At 44.5% G+C, this 11,541-nt stretch overlaps 1 protein-coding gene across 1 annotated transcript in view; it reads left to right on the forward strand.

Moving 5' to 3' along the window:
- The window catches only part of LOC309543476 (perlucin-like protein), a gene marked incomplete at its 5' end in the record, with an annotated part of 56,080 nt that extends 45,006 nt beyond the window's left edge, over nt 1-11,074 (forward strand). Inside the window, 2 exons of the mRNA XM_082275956.1 lie at nt 5,178-5,287; nt 10,673-11,074. Coding sequence (XP_082132082.1) covers nt 5,178-5,287; nt 10,673-10,811 — 249 coding nt within the window. The 3' untranslated portion in view covers nt 10,812-11,074. The remainder of the gene's footprint in view (nt 1-5,177; nt 5,288-10,672) is intronic.
- Between the last annotated feature and the right edge of the window lie 467 nt (nt 11,075-11,541).

Below are 11,541 nucleotides of genomic sequence, written 5' to 3' on the forward strand. Positions count from 1 at the left end.
AAAGGGGCCTTAGTCTCTAACACACAATACAGCCATAAGTTAACAGTCAGCACCCAACAACCATGTGACACACTGTGACAGCCATACAGCACCTGCTGTGCGGTCATCATAGTGATGGTGATCATAGGCACGCAGCAGGGAGTGTGAAGACTGTACCTTACTATAGAGTAGCCTGTGTCAGTGTGAGTGCAGGGGGCTGCTTGCCTGTGTACTTTTTCCACCCACCATCAGTTTCTGCCTCCCATCAGTCTCTACCTCCCATCAGTCTCTGCCTCCCATCAGTCTCTGCCTCCCATCAGTCTCTGCCTTTCATCAGTCTCTGCCTCCCATCAGTCTCTGCCTCCCATCAGTCTCTACCTCCCATCAGTCTCTACCTCCCATCAGTATCTGCCTCCCATCAGTCTCTACCTCCCATCAGTCTCTGCCTCCCATCAGTCTCTTCCTCCCATCAGTCTCTTCCTCCCATCAGTCTCTGCCTCCCATCAGTCTCTGCCTCCCATCAGTCTCTGCCTCCCATCAGTCTCTACCTCCCATCAGTCTCTGCCTCCCATCAGTCTCTGTCTCCCATCAATATCTGCCTCCCATAAGTCTCTGCCTCACATCAGTCTCTACCTCCCATCAGTTTCTGCCTTCCATCAGTCTCTGCCTCCCATCAGTCTCTACCTCCCGTCAGTCTCTGCCTCCCGTCAGTCTCTGCCTCACGTCAGTCTCTACCTCCCATCAGTCTCTTCCTCCCATCAGTCTCTACCTCCCTAAATGAAAAAAAAAAAGTCCCTCCTCTGCTGTCATCTCCTGGGCTCCTCTCCTAACTTCATGGGGCCCAGTAAATTGTAACTTTACACCCCGGTAAGCAAGGGGGTGTTGGGATGTGGTTAAGTCTTGTTTTATTTTGTTTTTTGCTAAAAACTAATTTTACAGCTGGCGGGCCCCCCTATAGTGCTGATGGAGCCTGGGCCCGGTACAACAGGGCTGGATGTACTGCCCTATCAGCGGCCCTGTATATATATATATATATATATATATATATATATATATATATATATATATATATGCACATACATACACACTACATAACCAAAAGTATTGGGATGCCTGCCTTCACACGCAAATTAACTTTAACATATATAAACATAAAAATATTAAATAATTCAATGATTCATAAAGTGCAACAATTCATCCAGTGCACAAATTGCATAACATTTACATTTTTTGCATAAAGTCCAATAATCCATAAAGTGCAGAAATTCTTCCAGTGAACGTATTCCACCACAAAAATTGACAAAAAAAAGTGCTGAACAAATCTTCTTGCTTCAAAAGTACCAGTGCTTACATTTTTCCTTCACCCGTTAATGTGAGCGTAACTCACCAGAAATCAGAGGGCCTCCAGGACCCAGCTCGCCCCTAAAATTTGCAAATAGCCTCCTTAGATGGATGGTATGATTGTGATGGGTGGCCTCCCTGGGCCTCCCTGGGCTCAGAGTAGTCTATTATAAAGTTGTCCCCCAGTCAGGATAATTAAGCCGTTTCCCCCAAAAAATTAAAAACAATTGCAATGCAAATCAATGAACGGTACATTCACATTCTGTACACTCACTCCTGTTTAATTTATTCATAAATGATCTAGAGGAGGGGATATCAGGCACAATCTCAGTATTTGCGGATGATACTAAACTAAGCATGCCAATATCTTCTATGCAGGATGTGGAAACCTTGCAAGCGGATCTGAACAAAATAATGGGGTGGGCAACTACATGGAAGATGAGGTTAAATGTTGAGAAATGTAAAATAATGCACCTGGGCATCAGTAATGCGAAAGCAAGCTACTCACTGGGGGGAAACCTCTGGGTGAGTCTAGGATGGAAAAGGACCTGGGGGTACTGGTAGACAACAAGCTCAGCAGTGGCATGCAATGCCAAGCCGCTGCAAGCAAAGCCAACAGAATACTGGGTTGTATAAAAAAGGGGATTCACTCCAGAAATAAAGAAATTATTCTCCCGCTCTACAAGACTCTGGTCCGGCCACATCTGGAGTATGCTGTCTAGTTCTGGGCACCGGTCCTCAGGAAGGATGTGCTGGAACTGGAAAGAGTCCAGAGAAGGGCAACAAAAATAATTAGGGGAATGGAGGACATCAGCTATGAGGAAAGACTACAAGCACTGAACCTATTCTCTCTGGAGAAGAGACGATTAAGGGGGGGGTATGATATCAATGTACAAATACTGTACTGGCGACCCTAGCATAAGGAACAAACTATTCAGAGCAAGGGAATACAATAAGACACGTGGCCACTCACTAAAACTAGAGGAAAAACGGTTTAAGCTTAAAATACGTAGGGGGTTCTTCACTGTAAGAGCGGTAAGGATGTGGAATTCTCTTCCACAAGCAGTGGTATCAGCAGGGAGCATCGATAGTTTAAAAAAACTATTAGATGGGCACCTTAAAGACCACAACATACAGGGGTATACAATGTACAACATACAGGGGTATACAATGTACAGTTAACAGCAAACACACACACACATCATAGGTTGAACTGGATGGACGGATGTCTTTTTTCAACCTCACAAACTATATAACTATATAATTTAAAAGTGCCCAAATCAGCACATTCAGACAGCAAAACAGCCAGGGTAAATATGCCTGAATGCCTATTGGTTCCAGCGTGCATTTCAAGGTTCCAACAGGGGGTGGAAGTGACGAACCAGAAGTAGTAGCCGGAGCAACCTCAATGCATTTCGCGACACTGCGTCATCAGGAAGTATACTCTGAGCCCAGGGAGACCACAATGATACCATCCATCTAAGGAGGCTATTTGCAAATAATTTTAGGGGTGAGCTGGGTCCTGGAGGCCCTCTGATTTCTGATGAGTTACCCTCACATTAACGGGTGAAGGAAAAATTTAGGCACTGGCACTTTTGAAGCAAGAAGATTTGTTCAGCACTTTTTGTCACTTTTGTGGTGGAATACTTTCACTGGAAGATTTTCTGCACTTTATGGATTAACCTCTTCCCGACCTCCCGCCGCAGACATACTGTGGCAGGCTGGCCCACATGAAGGTATACGTCGGTCGCGCGCCTGCAGCTAGTGGGCGAGCGCGCGCCGCTGGCAGCGGGGACTCCGATGCACGGGGCTGGCGGCTCTGATTGCCTCTGGGCACCCGCGGTTATTCCCCGCTGAGAGAGAAGGACGGTCAGTTGTTGTAAACACAGCCGGCCGTCCTTCTCTCTGGAATGATCACAGAGTACCTGTGATCCTTCTATATAGGATCACAGGTCTCTATGATCATTTCACAAGCCACGCCCCCCCCCACAGTTAGAAAACACTCCAATAGGCTCACACTTAACCCCTTGATCACCCACTGTGTTAACCCCTTCCATGCCAATGTCTTTAGTACAGTGACAGTGCATATTTTTAGCACTGATTACTGTAGTAATGTCACTGGTCTCCCCAAAAGTGTCAAAAATGTCAGTTAGGGGTCCGATCTGTCCGCCGCAATGTCGCAGTCCCGCTAAAAATCGCAGATCGCCGCCGTTATTATTAAAAAAATAAAAATAAATAAATAAAAATGACATAAATTGTTCCCGTAGTTAGCAGATGCGATAACTTTTGCGCAAACCAATCAAAATACGCTTATTGCGATTTTTTTTACCAAAAATATGTAGCAGAAAACAAATTGGCCTAGAATGTTAAAAAGAAAATGTGGTTTGATTTGATTTTGGGAATGTTATATAGCAGAATGTGAAAAATATATATATTTTTTTTTTCAGAATTGTCGCTCTTTTTTTCTTTGCTTATAGTGCAAAAAAATAAAAATCACAGAGGTGATCAAATACCACCAAAAGGAAGCTCTATTTGTGGGAAAAAAAGGACATCAATTTTATTTGGGTACAGCGTCGCACGACTGCGCAATTGTCCGTTAACCACTTAAGCCCCGGAAGATTTTACCCCCTTCCTGACCAGGGGGGTTTTTGCGATTTTTTACTGCCTGACTTTAACGGACAATTGCGTGGTCGTGCGACGCTGTACCTAAACTAATTTCACGTCCTTTTTTTTCCCACAAACAGTGCTTTCTTTTGGTGGTATTTGATCACCTGTGTGATTTTTTGATCATGCGCTATAAACAAAAAAATAGCGTAAATTTTGCAAAAATACCAATATTTTTCACTTTTTTTATATGAAATTCTCCCCCAAAAAATGTAAAAATCAAAATTTTTTAACATTTTCAGCCAATGTATTTTATGCTACCTATGTTTGGTAAAAAAAATCGCAAAAAGCGTATTTTGATTGGTTTGCGCAAAAGTTATCGCGTTTACTAACAAAGGGAAAGATTTTTGGTGTTTTTTTTTTAACGAGTAATGGTGGCGATCTGCGTTTTTTTTTTTGTGGTACTGCGACATTGCGGCGGACAGATCGGACCCTTGACTGACATTTTTGACACTTTTGGGGTTACCAGTGACATTACTGCAGTAATCAGTGCTATACATATGCACTGTTACTGTAAAAATGACACTGGCAGGGAAGGGGTTAACTGTATTGGAGAGGGAGGGGCTAAGTGTGTCCTTGGGGCGTGTTTCTAACTGTGATTGGACATGTCTCCTATTGTAAAAACAGAGATCAACGGTTCTACATAGTAGAACCGTCTGATCTTCATTTTTACACAGGGGAGAATGACAGGCGGCTTGTTTACATAAGCCGCCCGCCTTTCTCCCGCTCTACCGACGATTGTAATGTGACCGGCGGACATCGGGTCCGCCGGTCACACGCCCGGACTCCTCTGTGAAGGAGCTGAGGCTCGCCCGCTATTGGCTCAAAACTCGGTGACAGGCTAGCGACGTAGATCTACGTCACTCTGCCTGGCCAGGGCTGACTGCCGCAGTAAATATACTGTGCGCAGACGGTTAAAGTAATGCAGTGCCGAATCGCAAAAAATGGCCTGTCATTAAGGGGGCAAATCCTTCCGGTCCAGAAGTGGTTAATGGACTTTATGCAAAATTTATATGTTCTGCAATTTGTGCACTGGATGGATTTTTGCACTTTATGAATTATTGAATTATTATGTTTATATATTTTATTATTTATTAATCTGTTTATTCAGCACTAGCACTTTTAGATTTGGCGCCTCAAATTGTTCTTTTTTTCTATATATTTCTGATGACTTTCTTTATTTATTGATCCAGGATTCTCTGCTGCCAACCATAGGAGGTGGGAGATACTGGTTAGGACTGAGGAGGGACAGTGAAAATATCAATCGTTGGCTGTGGGCGGATGGGAGCAGTCTTACATACAGGTGAGGTCTTCCAGGTGTGATGGAAACACTACATAAGTTTAAACTCTGACACCAGCATTTACACCTTCTGCTGGATTATAAACTTCTCCATGCTTGGTTTCAAGAGAGTCACCAGGCCCCTCCTGGAATCCAGCTCCTTCCTCCATCAGAATCTTCATCCCTGGCTCTCATTTCTGGGCAGCTTCCATCTACTTCCAGGCAGGACAGCTTGTGATCCAACCCCAGACCTCCATTAGTAAGACATGTTAGGCCCCAAACATGTTGGGAAGTCACCCTCTAGGAGCACCTCGAGAGAGTTACCAGCCATGATATTCACCAATAACCAGTGGGATCGGATCCTGCCTGCAGGCCTTATGGCAGTGATGGAGAACCTTGGCACCCCAGATGTTTTGGAACTACATTTCCCATGATGCTCATGCCCTCTTCAGTGTAGTATAGCATCATGGGAAATGTAGTTCCAAAACATCTGGAGTGCCAAATTTCGCCATCACTGCCTTAGGGCATACTGGCATACTGTATTCCTGGGCCCCACACACTTACAGAAAGTAGCATCTCCTCTTCATCAGGCGGTGCGGCCTGTTCCTACTTGCCCAACATATGACTATGAACTCATTTTGAGAAAGTTGTGCATAGCACACACTTTTTCCACCATCTTGTACTTGTCTCAACTAATGCCTCGTACACACGCAACGATCATCGGCCGACCGATCGGCCGTCTTTTGTCCAGTGTTGTTGTGTTGGTTGAAATGTGCTCTAGACTGCACACGAATTTTCTCGGCCAACAACAACCAACTTCAGAAGTGATGTCATGTGCTGGTTTACTTTCTGTGTGTTTTTTCTTCTCTGAGCATGCCCAGTCTTGCTCATCTGATTTTTGTCTGCCGAAATCTGTACTGACTGACGGAAAATCGGCCATTCTGTTCACAGCCAACAAAAATTTTATAGCCTGCACACCAGATTTTGTTCAGCCGAAAAGTCGCAGTCGGTTGTCGGAAACATCATACTAACAAGCCGACAATTGGCCGAAAATTCACAGCCAACAATCGTTGCGTGTGTAAAAGGCATTACTGAACCAGGTTGTATTCTGCCCAAAGACACAGAAAACAGCTACATAGTTACATAGTAGTTGAGGTTGAATAAAGACAATAGTCCATCCAGTTCAACTTGTGTAGGTGTGCGTGGATGTACTCACTTCCCATACCCCTGAATGTTTTGATCTTGGAGATGTACGTCCAAGAGTATTTTAAAAGTAGCCATACTCCCCGCAGTTACCACCATTCGTGGAAGTGAGTTCCACAATCTTATTGCCCTTACTGTAAAAAAACCCCTTAGTCTAAGATTAAATCGCTTCTCCTCTAATCGCATTCTATGGCCTCATGTCCTCATGCAATCCTTGCGACTGAATAGTTTTTTTTCTATGCTGAGATCACCATTGAGGTATTCGTAAATTGCTATCATGTCCCCTCCCAGGCGTTTCTTCTCCAGGGAGATTAAATTTAGCGCCTGTAATCTCTCCTCATAATTAAGGTTTTCCAATCCCCTAATTAGCTTAGTTGCTCTTCTCTGGACTCTTTCCAGTTCCAACACATCCTTCCTGAGGATTGGCAACCAGAACTGGACAGAGTACCGTATTTTCCGGCGTATAAAACAACTTTTTAACCCAGGAAAATCTTCTCAAAAGTCGGGGGTCGTCTTATATATAGGGGATCGTCTTATAGGGTGGATGCTGGAGCCGAACTGGAGAATATGTGTGGACTGAGCTCCCTGCACTGCTAGTTCCAGTGCTGGCTGCAGGGGGTGAGTTGGGGGGAGTTTGTGCAAGTGACAAGTGCTGTGGTATCAGTAAATGTGTCTTCTCCTCTTCCGTGTGACTCCTCCTTCCCCCGCCGCCGATTTCATACTTACACAGCAGGTAGCAGATAGAGCACGCAGCATTTCCGAGCAGAAGGCAGGAGCTTTCTAAGTTAAAAAGCCTGTGATTTGTTGTTGCTAGGGGCGGTCCTAGCAACCAATCTGCTTGTGGAAAGTTGAACAGCTCCTGCCTTATGCTCGGACATGCTGCATCCTCTATCTGCTGTGTAATGGTGCTTTTCCACTGCATGGAACCAAACGGTTCGGCTCGCTTTTGTGCTTTTCCACTGCTGGTACTGCATGGTACAGTGCAGGAACGGTTCGGTGCGGTACGGCGGCGCTTTTCCACTACATGGAACCGAACGGTACGTCTCGCTAAAAAAGTACCACATCGATTGTGGTTCCAAGAGGTACCATACCAGTACCATATCCCACAATCTTTTGCATGCAGCTGACTGTTTGTCACTACTAGCCACTGATTGGTCAGAGAATCATTGTTATCCCACCCACTTACTTTAGTACTACTTTAGTGGAAAAGCAAACCATACCAAACCATACTGAACTGTTCCAACACCGTACCATGCGGAACCAAACCGAGCCAAGCAGGGACGAGTAGAGCCGAGCCGGTACTTGCAGTGGAAAAATGCCATAAGGTAAGGGAGGGGGCTGTAAAGGGGACTGTGAAAGGGAGTAATGTGCAAGTAAGGGGGGACAACTGTAGAAGAGACTTGGATACAAGGAGGGGGACTGTGGAGGGGATTGGGATACAAGGAGGGGGACTGTGGAGGGGACTGGGATGCAAGGAGGGGGGTTGTGGAGCATGGCAGCTCCCATGGGGTTATTGTTTTATCCTTCCTTTTAGCTTTAGAGTGAATTTGGAAAAGTTTAATCCACTTGCACTGTTTTATGTTTACATGTATACTCTATATTTTAACTGGAAAAGTTGGGGGGTCGTCTTATACGCCGGAAAATATGGTACTCCAGATGTGGTTGGACCATGGTTTTATAGTTCCTGTACTTTAAATTGCAAAGCCTTGCACATTGTAACTTTCAGGCTTGATTCCTAGGGGTGCTCTGTACCACAGCGGGCTCCAACATGGAGACCCTACTACTAAGTGTGGAACATGAAGTTCCAAACTGTCCCTTCACTACCAGAGGCCCCATCACCAGCCACCGCCAATGCTTCCTCTGTCAGCTGGCTGCTTCTCCTTCTTATGGACACTTCATTCTTTGCAATGACGAGAAACGGAGAGATTGTTCCCACTGTACAGAGCTTTGTGATTGTTCACACAGAGCTCATGGCTGTGACTGGACTATAAGCAGGTCCCGGCCAGAACTTGCTGAAAGGCTTCCGCTGTGTATAATTACAGTGGATGCCGGGTGGAAGGCACGCATGTGTGCTCCCTAAATCGGGAAGTAGGCAGTGTCGTACCAGTATGTTGCTTTGCCTACAGCAGCCCCCCCATCTGCAGTACAATTGGCACTTTTCCACTGCAAGTAACAGCTCGGCTCCACTCGGCCCTGCTTGGCCCTGCTTGGCTCTGTTGGTTTTCCACTGCATGGTACCGCATGGTATGGTGTTGGAACGGTTCGGTACGGTTCGGTACAGTTTGCTTTTCCACTAAAGTAAAGTGGGTGGGATAACAATGATCCTCTGACCAATCAGTGGCTAGTAGTGACAAACAGTCAAGGCTGCATGCAAAGGATTGCGGGATATGGTGCCGGTACGGCCCTGTTGGAACCACAACTGAGGTGGTACTGTTTTAGCGAGCCGTCCCGTTTGGTTCCATGTAGTGGAAAAGCGCCGCCGTACCATACCGTACCAAACCAAACCGTTCCTACACCGTACCATGCGGTACCAGCAGTGGAAAAGCACAAATGTGAATCGAACCATTCGGTTCCATGCAGTGGAAAAGCACCTTATGTGGACGGGCGGGCGGTCGTTAAGTGGTTAAAGTGGAAGTCTATCTAGACTTTTGTTTTGGCTTTGAATAAACATTGTGTTCTGAATCATCCCAGAAGACTTCTGAGATCACTCAACCACCACAAGGAGACCATGATAAAGCTACTGAAGAGGTTTCGGTCAATTCTGCTGCGTTTGCCATAGTCTAAAATAAGCCAATTTTTAGATCAAATGAATGAGTGATTTGGAGACAGATTTGTTAATAAAAAAATATATTCTTAACCAATTGCCGATCAGACACCATCGTTTTACTGAGGCAGGTCAGCTCCGTTACGTGAAACGATGTACCTGTACGTCGCTAGGCATCGTAGGCTTGTGATCCAACCCCAGACCTCCATTAGTAAACACATGTTAGGCCCCAAACATGTTGGAAAGTCACCCTCTAGGAGCACCTCGAGAGAGAGTTACCAGCCATGATATTCACCAATGACTAATGGGGGCTGCTTCTGCCTGCAGGCCTTAGGGCAGTGATGGAGAAGCTTGGCAACCCAGATGTTTTGGAACTACATTTCCCATGATTCTCATGCACTCTGCAGCGTAGTTTAGCATCATGGGAAATGTAGTTCCAAAACATCTGGAGTACCAATGTTCTCCATCACTGCCATAAGGCCTGCAGGCAGAATCAGCCCCCACTGGTCATTGGTGAATATCATGGCTGGTATAACAGATAGTGGGGGTGCATGCATGCACCCTGATTGGCCAGAGGTTGAGCCAATTAGCGGGTCACCTGTGATCGCTCCCCATGAAGACAGAGCGGGGGTGTGCCGATGTAAACAGGGCAGACCGCTGTTCTGTCAGTGATGAACACAGGTCTCTTTGCTCATTCTGTGAGTCCATCCCCCACACAATTAAAAAGCACCCCCTAGGGACACATTTAACCCTTTGATTGCCCCTGGTGTTAACCCCTTCCCTGCCAGTGTCATTAGTACATTGATAGTGCATATTTTTAGCACTGATTACTGTAGTAATGTCACTGGTCCCCCTAAAAGTGTAAAAAATGTCATACAGGGAACCTGGTCGGCAAGTGTCCACCACAAAATCGCAGATCACCGCCATTACTAGTAAAAAAAAATGAAAATGACATAAATCTATCCCATAGTTTGTAGACGCGATAACTTTTGCGCAAACCAATCAATATACACTTATTGTTTTTTTTTTTTACCGAAAATATGGCCTAAAATAATGAAAAAAAAATGATTTTTATATATATATATATATATATATATATATATATATATATATATATATATATATATTTTTTTTTTTTTTTTATCTGGAAAGTTTTATAGCAGAAAGTAAAAAATATAGTTATTTTCTTTCAGAATTGTCGCTCTTTTTTTGTTTATAGCGCAAAAAAGAAAAACCGCAGAGGTGATCAAATACCACCAAAAGAAAGCTCTATTTGTGGGGAAGAAAAAGTACATCAATTTTATTAGGGTACAGCGTCGCACGACTGCGCAATTGTCAGTTAAGGGAACGCAGTGCCGAATCGCAAAAAATGGCCTAGTCATTAAGGGGGTAAAACCTTCCGGTCCTTAAGTAGTTAAAAGGTATTGTTCTTGTTTTTACAGTCCCTGGAATACGGGAGAACCCAATAATGACAAAGGCGGAGAACACTGTGCAGAGATCCTAGGAGGACCACAATCAATGAATGATCGGAACTGTGAGGACAAGATTGGCTACATATGTGAAAAAGCATGGAGCTGCTGAGATATACAGTATACCATCCCATTCCTGTGATAAAGATCAAATTAAATACATATCTCATCCGTTTATTGTCTGCCCATTCCAGTCTGCAGCTTGCCATAATGGTAAGAGGAGGTTAGCTTCTGGGAAGGTTCAGCAATGGAGTCTTGCATGGAGAGCGTGCCTACAGGCCATAGGGGTTGAGTACATTACTTATTGTTTTCTTTGAAACAATTGTACCTGCTCATTCCTGGTCTTTCTGAAGCTCTCCACAAGTGGTCCTTGGCTCTTGGGCAACTCTTCTGCTTGTGAGGAGCACCTGGTTGTGTCCGGTTTATGGTGAAATTATTTTCTTTCCACTTCTGGATTATGGCCCCAACAGTGCTCACTGGAACATTAAGAAGTTTAGAAATCCTTCTGTAACCAATGCCATCAGTATGTTTTGCAACAATAACTCTGCAAAGGTCGTGAGAGAGCTCTTGGCTTTTACCCATCATGAGATGTTTCTTGTGTGACACCTTGGTAATGAGACACCTTTTTATAGGCCATCAGTTGAGACTGAACCAGCTGATATTAATTTGTACCGACAAGGGGCAGGATTGCTTTCTAATTACTGATTGATATCAGCTGGTGTCTTTGATTTCCATGCCTTTTTGCACCTCCCTTTCTTCATACGTTCAATACTTTTTTAATTTTATTAAACATAACTTCATTTCTGAATGTATTTGTTTTGATTTCTGTGTATGTATGGATT

This window comes from Pelophylax lessonae (assembly GCF_965119305.1).
Source record: "Pelophylax lessonae genome assembly, contig: HAP1_SCAFFOLD_57, whole genome shotgun sequence".
Lineage (NCBI taxonomy): Eukaryota > Metazoa > Chordata > Amphibia > Anura > Ranidae > Pelophylax > Pelophylax lessonae.